Source organism: Pongo pygmaeus, chromosome 18 (genome assembly GCF_028885625.2).
Source record: "Pongo pygmaeus isolate AG05252 chromosome 18, NHGRI_mPonPyg2-v2.0_pri, whole genome shotgun sequence".
Lineage (NCBI taxonomy): Eukaryota > Metazoa > Chordata > Mammalia > Primates > Hominidae > Pongo > Pongo pygmaeus.
This window is the reverse complement of record NC_072391.2, coordinates 16,927,478-16,944,254: the sequence shown is the minus strand read 5'-3', so window position 1 is coordinate 16,944,254 and position 16,777 is coordinate 16,927,478. Positions and strand designations below refer to the sequence as shown.

The window sequence follows — 16,777 nt, the reverse complement described above, 5'->3', positions numbered from 1 at the left end:
ACCCAGGCTGGAGTGCAGTGGCGCGACTTCGGCTGACTGCAACCTCCTCCTTCTGGGTTCAAGCGATTCTCCTGCCTCAGCCTCCTGAGTAGCTGGGAGTATAGGTGCCTGCCACCATGCCCATTCTGATTTTTGTATTTTTAGTAGAGGCAGGGTTTCACCATGTTGGCCAGGCTGGTCTTGAACTTTTGGCCTCAGGTGATCCGCCTGCCTCGGCCTCCCAAAGTGCTGGGATTACAGGCGTGAGCCACCACACTGGGCCAAAAAACCTCTTTGGATTAAAAAAAAAAAGGGAATATCCGTATTTGTGGAATATCCACACAATGGAGTACTACTCAGTGATACAAAGGAATAAATAACATGTTACATGGTTGAACCTCAAAATCATACTAAGTAAAATAAACCAGACAAAGGACCACATAATTTATAATTCTATTTATGGAGTGTCTATAAAAGACAAATTGAAAAATGGTTGCCTAGGGGTGAAGGTGGGAGTAAGGGGTGATTATGAACAGGTGTAAGGTTTTTTTTTTAGGTGTTCTAAATGTTCTAATATTAGTATACGGTGATAGTTGTACAATTCTGTAAACATACTAAAATTCATTGAATTACATATTTAAAACAGGTCAATTTTATATTATGGAAATTATATCTAAATAAAGCTGCTAAAAAAATCCCAAAACCTATCCTTAAGTAACTGAAAAGGCACAGCAATCACCACTGACTACAATGCAGTGAACACGTCCTTCTGGTAGTACTCCTGTGGACTGAAAGGGATACAAAACCCATTGGGTCTTGTGGAAAACCTAAAAGCCAAGTTAGCTTTTTTTTTTTTTTTTTTAAAAGCCAAGTTATCTTTTAGGGAAAAATAATTCTAGGGTTAAGAATTCCTGCTACATTAATTGCTTTTCTTCTGTCTTCCTGATTTTATCAAGTTCTGAGTGGTAAACTAAAACTATCATTTTGTTATATTAATAAGATAAACCCAATAACCAGTTTTACTATCAACCAGAAGAGTTCTGGGCCTTTAAAATAAACACTGTCTTTATACAATTTCATCCAATGTAAAGTTCAGGAACTGTATTCATCACCAGGGCTTAGCACAGTTCCTGACACTCTGTAGATACAAAGTAGTTTTTGCTAAATGGAATTGGAATGAACATGTGAAATGACTATTCTGTATTTCAATGGAACTATAAAGTTTTATGTAAAGTCTTCTGTAGTCTTAAAATGGTTATCTAAGTTAGAAATATTAACAGCCGGGCCGGGCGCAGTGGCTCACGCCTGTAATCCCAGCACTTTGGGAGGCCAAGACTGGTGGATCACGAGGTCAGGAGATCAAGACCATCCTGACCAACATGGTGAAACCCCGTCTTTACTAAAAATACAAAAAATTAGCCTGGCGTGGTGGCAGCGCCTATAGTCCCAGCTACTCAGGAGGCTGAGGCAGGAGAATGGCGTGAACCTGGGAGATGGAGCTTGCAGTGAGCCAAGATTGTGCCACTGCACTCTAGCCTGGGTGACAGAGCGAGACTCCATCTCAAAAAAAGGAAAGGAAAGGAAAAAGGAAAGGGAAAGGAAAAGGAAAGGAATATTAAAAGCTCATAAGGAAACGTTTCATAACAATCATTTTGTTTTTATGCCAAAGAACTTCATGACCCCAAGATGGGAATGTTAGTTGTTCTGCGTCACCCACAGGTAGGCAGAAATGGATGCACACAAAAGGTCACAAACATTGGACCTCTGAAAAATTAGGTGTAAAAAAAAAAAAATCAATCTCTATATTCCTTTTAATCTCTAGACATATTACAAAGGATTACATCATAGAAATATCTTAGTAAACAAAATAGCCCTCCAAATCCACTACTCACAAAACATCAAAATTAAGATTCTTCACGTAGAGCATTACTAGATTTGGCATTACTACTAAAACACGTGGTCAATTCTGTTCAATACATTCAACTCATAAAACATTCATACGAATATAGAATGTGAATCGAAGTTTTCTGTGAATCTGTTGCAATGTGTACTGTACTGAGATGATGAAGATGACCAAAGCTAGGTATCCTGGATATACTACTAGACGTCAGTTTAAAAGCTCTTACCCTCATCTCTTAAGGTGAAACGACCCATCTGAGGGAAGTCTTTAAAGGTCTCAAGGCAGATGGTTCCTGCTGTCCTTAAACGAGCAATGCATACTTGATCTTGTTTCACAAAACGGGGTCGGGTCTTACTTTTTTCTCCTGATTTTTTGTCTACCAAGCAGATTAAGGCCTAACCAAGAAAAGAGTAAGAGAAAATCAGAATAATGCCAAATAAAATAATCTTTAAGAACAGATATAGAAATAAAAGTGCATCACTGTTGCTGATTAGAAATTATGAAGATAAAACAGTATTAAAACAAATAAACCAATTATCTTAAACTCACTGTTATTTCGACTTCCTCAATACAGGTATGAATATGCAGCACCGCATTATAGCCTGGGCAGATGATGGATTTGTGCTCTATAATCACTATCTGTCAAACAAACAAACATATTCTTATCTTTATCCTTAGGGTAAATAAGAATTCAGTGTTCTCAAGCGCCATACAAATCCCAAGAATTAGTGTTACCATCTCAGTAGGACACCAACTTAAGTGATTTTTGTGTTAGAGGTGATAGGTTTGTCTTACTAATTTTGTTCACAGGATGGGTCAGGCTGCTTGACCTCAAAGCATGAATTTCAATATCTTATCCTGTTTTTATCTTCTTGGCAAGTCCCTGGTCAACTTTCAAAACACAGCAGGCTGGCTGGGCGCAGTGGTTCATTCCTGTAATCTCAGCACTTTGGGAGGCCGAGGTGGCAGGGCAGGGGGCCGGGGGCATCATTTGAGGCCAAGAGTTCAAGACCAACCTGGACAACATGGTGAAACCCTGTCTCTACTAAAAATACAAAACAATCAGCCAGGCGTGGTGGTGGGCGCCTATAATCCCAGCTACTCAGGAGGCTGAGGCGGGACAATCGCTTGAATCCCGGAGGTGGAGGTTGCAGTGAGCCGAGATTGCGCCACTGCACTCCAGCCTGGGTGACAGAGCAAGACCCCACCTCCAAACAAAACAAAAGATAGCAGGCCAACTTTCTTATCTGGGAAGGCTTCCTTATATTCCCCAAGGAATTAAGCTAACTTTTACCACTCAGAAGCTACCTAGATGTAAACTTATCCAGCTTTATCCATTTCTCAATACCTAAGGTCCAGTAAAGTAAACAACCTTACATCTGGCATCAAAATCTAACTTGATTAGTTGTCATACCTTAGAACAGAACTTTAAAAAATTCTGTTAATCACACCAGTCACTTACTCTGTCATTCTCCCAGGGAGGTTAGATTGTTAATCACAGGGAAACCTGTGTGATTTCTTGTCTGGAAAGCTATGTGCTGTGAATGAGCACATACATAAACCATGACTTCCACAGTAACTGTGCTCTGGTCAAGTAAATATTAGATACTCTAAAATGTATCATCAGGAGATCAAACATAAAAAGGAACTTACAAAGAATACTCCTTATCCAGCAAGCACTTGTACCAGCTTGAAGACTTTGTATGAGGTGCCTATTGTGGTTATGATATATAAGTGGCTTATAATATTTCCATTCCCCTTCTCTACACTAAGATGGGTTAACTGGCATGTCACAAATAATCAGGACAAAAGGCACTGATATTCTAATTTCATTTAGACATTAAAACCCACTATGACAACAACAATAATTTGTTTACCTGGGCATCAAATGTGCGTCCAGAATGACAAAGATTATTAGGATCACAAAGTATAAACCCTGGAAGAATCTCCTCTTCTTCAATTCCTTTCAGTCTGATTTTGAGGTTTTCACCTGGGGCTACAGTATCAGTTTCTACATCATCGGAAAGTATTCCAAGAACTTCCACGTTGTGCTTTAAAAGAAAACAAGACTGGAGGTTTTCTGACACATTCACTGCATTACGGAACATAAAATGATCTGAATGTCTGCTCAATAAAGAGTTGCAAGATTTGACTGTAAACACTTATATTTGTATGACATAAAATCTTAGCCTAGATATGATCAGTGAAAACCATATCCTAGAAGTATAACTGCCAATTAAAGTATTAACGTGTCACCTTTTAAATATCACATTCTAATCATTTCCAACTACAAAAATTAGCTGGGCGAGGTGGCGGGCACCTGTAATCCCAGCTACTCAGGAGGCTGAGGCAGAGAATTGCTTGAACCCTGGAGGCGGAGGCTGCAGTGAGCTGAGATGGCGCCACTGTACTCCAGCCTGGGCAACAGAAGGAGACTCCATCTCAAAAAAAAAAAAAATAATAAGAAAGAAACAAGAGTTTAGAAGTCACTCACCTAAAAAACAATCTGTATCGGCTGGGCGCAGTGGCTCACGCCTGTAATCCCAGCACTTTGGGAGGCCAAGGCAGGTGGATCACGAGGTCAGAAGTTCAAGACCAGCCTGGCCAACATGGTGAAACCCTGTCTCTACTAAAAATACAAAAATGAGCTGGGCATGGTGGCACGTTCCTGTAATCCCAGCTACTCGGGAGGCTGAGGCAGGAGCCTGAACCGGGACCTGGGAGGTGGAGGTCGCAGTGAGCCGAGATCACGCCACTGCACTCCAGCCTGGGCTACAGAGCAAGACTCCGTCTCAAAAAAAAAACAAAAAAACATAAAACAAATCTGTATCTCAGAACAGTTTCATAAAATATCAAAGTAAAAAATAACCAATTTTTAATTTAACCCATTAATTACTTACTGTGGTAAAATACCTGTAACAAAATTTACCATCATCACCATTTTAGGTGTGCATTTCAATAGTACACCTAAATTAAATACATTTAAAATATTATACAACCAATATTCAGAACTCTGAAATCTTGTTATCTTGCAAAACTGAAACTCCCCATTGGCCCAAACCCTGGCAACCACCATCCTACTTTCAGTTGACAAATGTGACTATTCTAGGTACCTCATTTAAGTAGAATCATATGGTATTTGTCTTTTTGTGACTGTTTTATTTCATATAGCATAATGTCCTCAAGGTTCATTCATGTTGTGGCCTGTGTCAGAACTTCCTTTTTAAGGCTGTGCAATATTCTATTACATGTATGTAACACGCTTTCTTTATCCATTCATCCTTTGTGGACACCAGGGTTGCTTCCGCCTTCTGGCTACTGTGAATAATACATCTATGAACATGTTTATACAGATATCTGAGACTCTGCTTTCAACTCTTTTGGGTATATACTCAGAAAGAGTATTGCTGGATTATGTGGGAAATCTATGTTTAATTTTTTGAGGAACTGCTATATTTTTTCACGGCACTGGGCACAATTTTACATTACCAACAGTGCACAAGGGTTCCAAATTCTCCACATCCTTGCCAACACGTGTTACTTTGTTTTCCAAAAAAAAGTTTTTAATTGAGATGGGATCTCACACATAGTGAGAGACCCAGCCTGGTCTCAAAACTCAAGTGATCCTCCTGCCTCAGCTTTTCCCAAAGTTCAGGGATTATAGGCGTAAGCCACCATGTCCAGCCCTGTGGATTTGATTTTTATTTCCCTAATAGTTAGCAGTGCTAAGCATTTTTTCATGTACTTTTTGGCTGTTTATACATCTTCTTTGGAAAAATGTCTATTGCAGTCCTTTGCCCATTTTTGAATTGGGTTGTTTAGGTTTTTTGTTGACTTGTAGGAGTTCTTCATATATTCTAGATATTAACCCCGTATTTAGATATATGATTGGCAAATGTTTTCTCTCATTCCGTAGGTTGCCAACCCCATGAATTTTTTATTGTAAAAGTCTGGCCTCTTTTTTATTTGATATTTGAGACGGAGTCTCGCACTGTCGCCCGTGCTGGCGTGCAGTGGCGTGATCTCAGCTCGCTGCAACCTCCACCTCCCGGGTTCAAGCGATTCTCCTGTCTCGGCCTCCTGGGTAGCTAGGATTACAGGCACACGCCGACACACTTGGCTAATTTTTTGTATTTTTAGTAGAGACGGGGTTTCACTATGTTGGCCAAGCTGGTCTCGAACTCCTGACCTCGTGATCCACCCACTTCAGCCTCCCAAAGTGCTGGGATTACAGGCATGGCCCACCCACCGGCCGCCTCTATGTCTTTTAAACTATTCTAGCTCTGTTCCACTGAGATTCAAGAGGACTAAACTGAAGTGAGTTTTTGAGGCTTGCTCAACTCTAGGACATTCTATACCTGCCTAGTGATTAGTATCAAGTAATGGCTTCCACAGAGAACAGCCACTTTCTCTATAATAGTTACTAAGGCCCCTCACTTGCAAATATGTCTGGGCACTAACTTCACTTATGTTTAGAGAATCATACTTTTTTCTATTCTGGTAAAATATAAATAATAACATTCAACTTTTAAACTATTTTAGTTTGCAATTCAGTGCCATCTAGTGTATTCACCATGTTGTACAATCAATACCACTATCTAATTCTAAAACTTCATTGTCCCAAAAAAGAAATCCTATACCCATTAAGCAGTCACTCCCTACTTTCCCTCGTTCAGCCCCTTGCAACCACCAAGCTGCCTTACACCTCCATAGCTTTTTTTTTTTTGAGAAAAGGTCTCATTCTGTTGCCCAGCCTGGAGTGCGGTGGTGTGATCAGAGCTCATAAATCATAGCATCCTTGACTTCCTGGGCTCAAGCAATCCTCCTGCTTCAACCTCCCAAATAGCTAGGACCACAGGCACATATCACCACAAGTGGCTAATTTTATTTTTCACAGAGACAGGGTCTCCCTATGTTGCCCAGTGTGGTCTCTAACTCTCGGGCTCAAGCAATCGGTCCACCTCAAACTCCCAAAGTCTAGGTGTTAGCCACCATGCCCGGCTCATCTCCATAATTTTTGGGACAACTCTACAGACAAAACTGAGTAAGGGCTGAGTGTGGTGGCTCACGCCTGTAATCCCAACAATTTGGGAGGCCCAGGTGGGCAAATCACGAGGTTAGGAGTTCGAGACCAGCCTGGCCAACATGGAGAAACCCTGTCTCTACTAAAACCACACAAATTAGCCAGATATGGTGATGCATGCCTGTAATCCCAGCTACCCGGGAGGCGGAGGTTGCAGTGAGCCGAGAATGCGCCACTGCACTCCAGCCTGGGCGACAGGGCGAGACTCCATCTCAAAACAACAAGATCAACAACTAACTAAGAACTCAACCTGAGAATTATTTTCACTCAGATGTTAGCCTTCAAGTTGCAAAGATAATAGGAAAAAGTAGGCTTTAATATAAAAACATTTTAGAAGATACTATCTATTCTAATCTCCAATGCACAACGCATCAAGAAGCCAGATAATACAATTTGTAAGGTGCCAATTATGTCTAAATATTACATTTGATAATGGATTCTTTTTCTAATTTACTCTGCCTGGAGTTAGCATGGTAAATAAATTCTCACTGAAATCTAGCAAAATCCCCATCTGAAGGTACTGATGACTCAAGTCTGTGGTCCTGCATAAGCAACATCTTTGGAGCTGTTAGAGAAGCCCTGCCTAAGGTTATCTGCAAATATCAGCAATTGAACAGTCAAAAATGACACAAAGGAGGCCAGGCATGATGGCTCACGCCTGTAATCCTAGCACTTTGGAAGGCCAAGATGGGAGGATTGTTTGAGGCCAGGAGTTAGAGACTAGTCTGGTCAACATAGTGAGACCCCATCTCGATTTTTATTAAAAAAAAAAAAAAAAAAAAAAAAATTAGCCAGGGAGAGTGGCACAAGCCTATACATAGTCCCAGCTACTTGGGAGGCTCAGGTGGTAGGATTGCTTGAAAGTTTGAGGCTGTAATAAGCTATGATTGTGCCACTGCACTCCTACCTCGGTGACAGAACAAGACCCTATCTCTTAAAAAAAAAAAAAAAAAAATCAATAAATAGATAGGAAACAGCATAACCGAGTCTTACCTTGTTTGGCATCATCACAAGCTGCTGGCCTTTACAAATAGATCCTGATTCCAGCTTTCCCAGGACCACAGTGCCCATATCCTGATCAAATGTAAAATAAAATCCAGTTTCAGACTTATTGGTGCTGTATAACAGCTCAGTAGCCCAAAGTGAAATTCTACACTGCTTATTCATAAAGGAAAATCATTTGCTTAAGTAGAAGGCTTAGGTTCATCTTAAACTCAGTAACAAATACTCTATAATAATTTGTGTCATAAGCATATGTATGATCATATTAATAATTCAGTATGCCTATGATTTAAAAAGAAAATATGGCGCAGGCTGGATGCGGTGGCTCAAGCCTATAATCCCAACACTTTGGGAGGTGGAGGGGGGCGGACCACCTGAGGTCAGGAGTTCGAGACCAGCCTGGCCAATATGGCGTAACCCCATCTCTACTAAAAATACGAAGCCAGGTATGGTGGATTGCCTGTAATCCCAGCTACTCGGGAGGCTGAAGCAGAAGAATCGCTTGAACTCAGGAGGCAGAGGTTGCAGTGAGCCGAGATTGAACCACTCGACTCCAGCTTGGGTGACAGAGCAAGACTCTGTCTCAAAAAAAAAAAAGGCTGGGCTCAGTGGCTCACGCCTGTAATCCCAGCACTTTGGGAGGCCTAAGCGGGTGGATCACAAGATCAGGAAATCGAGCCCATCCTGGCCAACATGGTGAAACCCTGTCTCTACTAAAAATACAAAAATTAGCTGGGTGTGGTGGTACGTGCCTATAATCCCAGCTACTCGGAAGGCTGAGGCATGAGAATCGCTTGAACCCAGGAGGCGGAGGTTGCAGCGAGCTGATGATATCATACCACTGCACTCCAGCCTGGCGAAACAGCGAGACTCCATCTCAAAAAAAAAAAAAAAAAAAGGTGCAGAAAACAACACAGAAGTTTATGTTGGAAGATCTGAACTGTTTGTACAAATTCAGGTTCTCCTGATCTCTAGGCCTGTTTCCTCATATATAAAATTGGAAAAAACAATACTTGTTAAAGAAATTTAGAACAGAGCTAATTAAAGAATTATGTATCTGAGGAGGGGAAAACATTACATACATTGATACCACAAAACTTAAAAATTCAAGTTGGAAATCCAGTTAAAAACAAGGAAGTTTATTTTTTTTAAGACGAACATCCAGTGCTGGTGAGGCTGTGGTAAAACTAACATTCATGCTGCTAGTGGTGACAGAAGTTAGCACAGTATTTTTGCGATGCTATTTACCAATATGCATCAACTTTAATAAGAAAATCCTTTGAGCCCAGCAGTTACATCTATGAGTTTATCACTAAGATATGACCCTGGCTCATCGGGAAACAGCTAAAATAAACTAAACTTGTTGAATAAATTATGGTCTATCTATACCACAAATACAAAGCCATTAAGAAAAAGACATCAATGTTATGTTGTTAATAAAGTTTTTGGACCGGGCATGGTGGCTCATGCCTGTAATCCCAGCACTTTGGGAAGCCAAGGCGGGTGGATCACCTGAGGTTAGGAGTTCGAGACCAGCCTGGCCAACATGGTGAAAACCGGTCTCTATTAAAAATACAAAAAACAATTAGCTGGATGCGGTGGCACACGCCTTTAGTCCCAGCTACTCAGAAGGCTGAGGCTGGAGAATCTCTTGAACCTGGGAGGCAGAGGTTGCAGTGAGCTGACATCACACCACTGCACTCTAGCCTGGGTGACAGAGCGAGACTCCGTCTCAAAAAAAAAAAAAAAAAAGAAAAAGAAAAAGGCCGGGCACGGTGGCTCACGCCTGTAATCCCGACACCTTGGGAGTCCGAGGCAGGTGGATCACAAGGTCAGGAGATCGAGACCATCCTGGCTAACACAGTGAAACCCCGTCTCTACTAAAAATACAAAAAATTAGCTGGGCGTGGTGGCGGGAGCCTATAGTCCCAGCTACTCAGGAGGCTGAGGCAGGAAAATCACTTGAACCCGGGAGGCGGAGCTTGCAGTGAACTGAGATCGCGCCACTGCACTCCAGCCTGGGGGGACAGCGTGCAAGATTCTGTCAAAAAAAAAAAAAAAAAAAAAAGAAAGAAAAAAAAGTTTTCAAAATTAGAAACAAAATACACAACAATGATTTCACCTCCCAGGAAACCCAATTTCTTTAACATTTTGGGTACCTTGTACTTATCCACAATTGGCAGCCTGATTGGTCCATCAACTGATCTATTGAAGTTTGGCAAATTATCCAGATATGGAATAAACGGTAATCCACTGAGAACATAACAACAAAGCCATTAAAGAAAACAAAGTCAACATAAATAACAAAATGTTAAGTTACATGACTATAAACAGGTTATAATAATATTTTCATTCTACTCATGTATTCTTCCCATTCAACCAATTTATTATCCATTTCATCTCACTTATTCCACAGAAAACTAAAAATATTACAAAATTGCTCAGTATAAGGCTTCTTCATAAACTTATTAAAATTTAGAGAAATATTTTATAGCAAATAGCCTACATGTAATAAATTGACTATACTCTATTACTTAATTTTTATGGACTTTTCCAGCTATGAAACCAAGATTCTATAAAATAATTTCCCCTTTAAACATACAGTATTGGCTGGGTGCAGTGGCTCATGCCTATAATCCCAGCACTTTGGGAGGCTGAAAGGCAGGTGCATCTCTTGAGCCCAGGAGTTCAACACCAGCCTGGGCAACATGGTGAATCCCTGTCTCTACTAAAAATACAAAAATGAGCCAGGTGCGGTGGCGTGTGCCTACAGTCCCTACGACTTGGCAGGCTGAGGTGGGAGGATGCTGAGCTGGGAGGCAGAGGTTGCAGTGAGCCGAGATCATGCCACTGCACGCCAGCCTGGTTAACAGAGTGAAAACCTGTTTCAAACAAACAAACAAAAAGAAACACGGAGTCCAAGAATAAACTCATAATTATGGTCATTTGATTATCAACGAGGGAGCCAATTCAATTCAATGAAAAAAGAATAGTCTTTTCAACAAATCGTGTGTAAACCATTAATATACAAAAACAAAACAAACCTAGACATAGACCTTACATCTTACACAAAAGTTAACTCAAAATAAAATACACACCTAAACGTAAAAAACTTCAAAAATAAAACCTTTTGTGCTTCAAAGGACACCATCGAGAAGTGAAAAAGGCAATCCATAAAGTGGGAGAAAATACTTGCTATAATCACATTGTAGCTGATAAGGGACTGGTAGCCAGTATTAAAAAGAACTCTTAGGACTCAGTAACAAAATGACAAGCCAGTTTAAAAATGGGCAAAGATCTTAGTATTTTTAAAGCCAAGGTTACATTTAATATTTTCTTAAATTACTTATAAAGATATATGCTCAATAGCATATGTTAACATGTTACTCAGTATATGTCTTTATAAGTAATTTAAGTAATAACACCCTTTTCCTTTTTTAAAAAAGGAAAAAACAGTTACTTACATGTACCAAGGACAGAAATCCGACTGCTCTTTGAGATTTGCTCCAGTAAGTCCTGAGCAGGGCATAAAGTGAATGTCCTTTTTGGGATTGAAGCCAACTTTTTTCAAAAATGGCACTAGTTTCTCTTTACATTCTTCATATCTACAATTATAATGTAACCAAAATAACTCAATTATAATGTAAACCAAGAACTCTAGTTTCCTAAGTAAACAGATTAAAGTTTAGAAAAACCCTAGAGAAAAAGGGGTACAATAACAAAACCATCCTTAATCCCACTAACATAAAATACCAGACATCTACGCTCACCTCTCATTGCTCCAATTTACTGTTGGATCATCCATCTTATTAATTAGCACAATTAGGTGTTTTACACCTGCTGTCTTTGCCAACATTGCATGTTCTCTTGTCTGTCCTCCTTTTTCAAATCCAGTTTCAAACTCTCCTTTCCTGGCTGAGATTACCTAATTCCAAGAAAGGAAATACTTTACTCCTACGCCTTCAGGCATACCCTTATGGCAGTAAAACATCTTTCCTTTCAGTTATATCACGAGTTTATTTTTTTTTGCAAGAAAATAGAAGCAAACGAGTTATGACGTTACCTGCTTTTGAATGTCACAAATCAAACAATGCCTAGATGCTTCCAATCCCCCACATTCCCAAAATCTAGTATACCTGCATATTTTAAAATTCCAACATTTACTTTCTAGCTATTGTAACTACAAAGGAAAAAAAATTGTGATCTACTATTAGTACACTGTGAAAAGCGCAAAATGACTGAAGACCGTATGAAACAGATGGTTTCCTATTCACTTTTTACCCATGGTGCCTAACAGTGGGCTTGGCATTTAATGGAGACTAAGTTCTGACATGGTAATAGATAACAGCAACAGGAGAGAAAAGGTGAAACGTATTTTCAGAAGTAAATCAAATTTTGAAGATTTCTTGAAGAGAGATTAGTATGATGAAAACTGTGACCGTGTACATCATTATATTTCACTGCAACCTGAATTTGAGCTTTTAGAAGATAAATTCAAATTTAAAGATATAAGTGGGGCTACTAACAAATATACAGATGGACTGGAAATGTCTTTCTTACCAGCACAGCCAAATCAGCTTGAGAGGCACCACCAATCATATTTGGAACAAAACTCTTGTGGCCAGGGGCATCTAGAATTGTGAAATGCTTCTTTTCGGTTTCAAAATAGGCACGACCCACTTCTACTGTTTTACCCTTGTCTCGTTCTTCCTGATTTGTGTCTAAGGCCCAAGACAAGTACCTGAAATAATTTTTTAAAAAAGAATAATATTCCTAAGAACATCAGAGTTTTTAGGATATTCTTCACCATTAAAGATATAATTGATGACACACAACACCTAAATCATGAACAAGACTGGTGAAATGAAAATTGAGCCGGGCGTGGTGGCTCACACCTGTAGTCCGAGCACTTTGGGAGGCCAAGGTGGTGGATCAAAAGGTCAGGGGTTCAAGACCAGCCTGACCAACATGGTGAAGCCCTGTCTGTACTAAAAATACAAAAATCAGCCGGGTCTGGAGGCGCCCGCCCTGTATTACTTAGGAGGCTGAGGCAGGAGAATCGCTTGAACCTGGAAGGCGGAGGTTGCAGCGAGCCAAGATTGTGCCATTGCACTCCAGCCTGGGCGACAGAGCGAGGCTCCGTCTCAAAAGAAAAAAAAAAGAAAACAAAGAAATTGAAAGAGTAGGGCTGGGCACAGTGGCTCATGCCTGTAATCCCAGCACTTTGGGAGGCCGAGGCTGGCAGATCACCTGAGGTCAGGAGTTCGAGACTCGCCTGGCTAATACGACAAAACCTCATCTCTACTAAAAATTCAAAAATTGGGCATAGTGGTGCACACCTGTAGTCACAGCTATTTCGAAAGCTGAGGCAGCAGAATCGCTTGAAGCTGGGAGGTAGAGGTTGCACTGAGCCAAGATTGTGCCACTGCACTCCAGGCCGTGCCTGGCCCCCACCTTTTTTTTTTTTTTTTTTGAGACGGAGTCTCGCTCTGGCCCAGGTTGGAGTGCAGTGGCACCATCTCGGCTCACTGCAACCTCTGCTTCCCAGGTTCCAGCTATTCTCCTGCCTCAGCCTCCCAAGTAGCTGGGATTACAGGTGCCCACCACCACACCCAGCTAATTTTTGTATATATATTTTTTGAGATGGAGTTTAGCTCTTGTTGCCCAGGCTGGAGTGCAGCAGCACCATCTCGGCTCACTGCAACCTCCACCTCCCGGGTTCAAGTGATTCTCCTGCCTCAGCCTCCCTAGTAGCTGGGATTAGAGCATGTGCCACCATGCCCAGCTAATTTTGTATTTTTAGTAGAGACAGGGTTTCTCCATGTTGGTCAGGCTGGTCTCGAACTCCTGACCTCAGGTGATCCGCCTGCCTCAGCCTCCCAAAGCGCTGGGATTACAGGTGTGAGCCACTGCACCCAGCCATTTTTGTAGTTTTAGTAGAGACAGGGTTTCACCATGTTGGCCAGGGTGGTCTCGAACTCCTGACTTCAGGTGTGATCTGCCTGCCTCGCCTCCCAAAGTGCTGAGATTACAGGCTTGAGTCACCGCACCTGGCCCAATAAAAGTTGTTTTCCTTTTTTTTTTTTTTTTGACATGGACTCTCACTCTGTCACCCAGGCTGGAGTGCAGTGGGGCAATCTCGGCTCACTGCAAGCTCCGCCTCCCAGGTTCACGCCATTCTCCTGCCTCAGCCTCCCAAGTAGCTGGGACTACAGGCGCCTGCCACCTTGCCCGGCTAATTTTTTGTATTTTTAGTAGAGACGGGGTTTCACCATGTTAGCCAGGATGGTCTCAATCTCCTGACCTCGTGATCCACCCGTCTTGGCCTCCCAAAGTGCTGGGATTACAGGCTTAAGCCACTGAGCCAGGACTAAAACTTTTTAATAAAATAAAAAATAACTGTCCTCAGATATTTTTGAAAAGTGAAAACCACTAACGCACCATGTGGGAGCAATGGTTACTTGCTAAAAATTGCTTCAATATTACACTGCCAAGCAAAAATTTATATAAATTCAAACCATCCGTAACAGTAGGCATTAATTTAGCTTACCTCATCATCTTCACAGCATGTCGTCAATTTTTTATAACAACACTGACTAGCATTTTTCACGCTTATTTTAGAGGAATATAATTTTATTTTTAAAAAATGACCATCAATATCCCATTGAGGTAAGGCTTGCTAACTTTTTAAAAATAAAAGTAATAAGGTTAGAAAACAGAAAAAAGTTGACTGTCTCACCATTCAAAGGCAACTACTGTCAATAATTCCACTCCATTTTATTTCCAGCATTTATTTACATAATGGTCATATCTTAAGTACAGGGATGTTTCCTGCTTCCCCCCAACTGCCACCGCAATGCAAGTTCTATTCATGGTTACTATAAATTACGTAAATGTAAGTTTTCAGTGGTTGCAAAATCACCCAATTAAATGGATGGTTTATAATATTTTCAACAAGTCTATCACCAGATATATGCATTGTTTCCAAATTTCTCTGTGTAAGTTATTAAAGCATTAGGAACTCATCTACTGTGTATTATGAGGAGAGGGGAAATTTCCTTTGTTGTGATACGATTTTAGACTTCAACAATTTATATTTTAACAGGCTCCAAAAGCACTAAGTGGGCATCGTCTCCTTAAAAGTAATTTATAAGTGTCATAAAAGTTTACTATACCAAGTTTCTCTGTTTTTCTCTTTAGCTTCTCTTTCATACTTTTCAAGTGTCCTTTTGTCAACCATTCCAGTCAAATACCTGAAAACATTTAAGGAAAAAAAAAAGTAAACAATTACTCACAAATTACTCAGTGGAATTAGGAAAACGTGAAAATTGTCGAGGAGAATTTCAACTTCAGAAAATAGTTATTTTATATGTGTGTGTGTCTGTCTCAAAAAATATATATAAAATATATATAAAAATATATAAAATATATTACATATATATTTTTATATTACATATCTATTACATATATAACATATATAACATATATATTACATATATAACATATATATTACATATATATAACATATTACATATATATATTTTATATATATATATATATATATATTTTTTTTTTTGAGACAGAGTTTCGCTTTTGTCATCCACCTGGAGTGCAATGGCACAATCTCGGCTCACTGCTACCTCTGCCTCCTGGGTTCAAGTGATTCTCCTGCCTCAGGCTCCCAAGTAGCTGGGATTACAGGCACCCACCACCAAGCCCGGCTAATTTTTGTACTTATAGTAAAGACGGGGTTTCATTACGTTGGCCAGGCTGGTCTCGAACTCCTGACCTCAGGTGATCCACCTGCTTCGGCCTCCCAAAGTGCTGGGATTACAGGTGTGAGCCACCATGCCTGGCCTTTTTTTTTTTTTTTCTTTTTTTTTGAGACAGGGTCTCACCCTGTCGCCTAGGGTGGAGTGCAGTGGCATGATCTCAGCTCACTGCAACCTCCTCCTCCTGGGTTCAAGCGATTCTCCTGTCTCAGCCTCTCAAGTAGCTGGGATTACAGGCATGTGCCACCATGCCTGGCTAAGTTTTTGTATTTTTAGTACAGACTGGGTTTCACCATGTTGGTCAGGCTGGTCTCAAACTCCTGATCTCAAGTGATCTGCCCGCCTCGGCCTCCCAAAGTGCTGGGAATACAGGCATGAGAACCACCACGACTGGCCAGAAAATAGTTAAAGTAAAGGAACTACTGGTGGATGCTAAAATTATGGAAAGTGTAAGTGGAAAAAGGATATTTACAGTCTCAAATTAACAGACAAAGTGGCCTGGTGTGGTGGCTCATGACCATAATCCAGCACTTTGGGAGGTCAAGGTGGGAAGATCCCTTGAGGCCAGGAGTTTGAGACCAGCCAGTGCAACACAGTGAGACCATCTCCACATAAATATTAAAAAATTGGCCAGGTGTGGTGATGCATGCCTGTATTCCTAGCTACTTGGGAGGCTGAGGTGAGAGGATCACCTGAGCCCAGGAGTTTGAGGTTACAGTAAGCTATGATTCCACCATTGCACTCTAGCCTGTGTTTAAGAGCAAGACCCTGTCTCTAAAAAAACAAAAAATCACGCCACGTGTGGTGGCTCATGCCTGTAATCTCAGCACTTTGGGAAGCTGAGTTGGGAGGACTGCCTGAGTCTATGAGGTTGAGGCTGCAGTGAGCCATGATTACACAACTGCCCTCCAGCCTAGATAACAGAGAGACCCTTTCTCAAAAAAAAAAAAAGGCCTGCCGTGGTGGCTCAGGCCTATAATCCCAGCATTTTGCGAGGCTGAAGCAGGCGGATCACAAGGTCAGGAGTTCAAGACCAGCCTG

At 40.9% G+C, this 16,777-nt stretch overlaps 1 protein-coding gene across 2 annotated transcripts in view; it reads right to left on the bottom strand.

Annotated features, from left to right (window-relative positions):
- The window catches only part of GSPT1 (G1 to S phase transition 1), a 40,619-nt gene that overhangs the window by 952 nt on the left and 22,890 nt on the right, over positions 1-16,777 (bottom strand). For both annotated transcript variants that reach the window (XM_054453340.2, XM_054453339.2), the window contains exons 6-14: positions 15,140-15,217; positions 12,525-12,705; positions 11,735-11,889; positions 11,429-11,569; positions 10,124-10,217; positions 7,956-8,036; positions 3,757-3,930; positions 2,429-2,518; positions 2,106-2,274 (exon numbers count right to left, since the gene is read on the bottom strand). In XM_054453340.2, the coding sequence (XP_054309315.2) occupies positions 2,106-2,274; positions 2,429-2,518; positions 3,757-3,930; positions 7,956-8,036; positions 10,124-10,217; positions 11,429-11,569; positions 11,735-11,889; positions 12,525-12,705; positions 15,140-15,217 (1,163 nt within the window). The remainder of the gene's footprint in view (positions 1-2,105; positions 2,275-2,428; positions 2,519-3,756; positions 3,931-7,955; positions 8,037-10,123; positions 10,218-11,428; positions 11,570-11,734; positions 11,890-12,524; positions 12,706-15,139; positions 15,218-16,777) is intronic.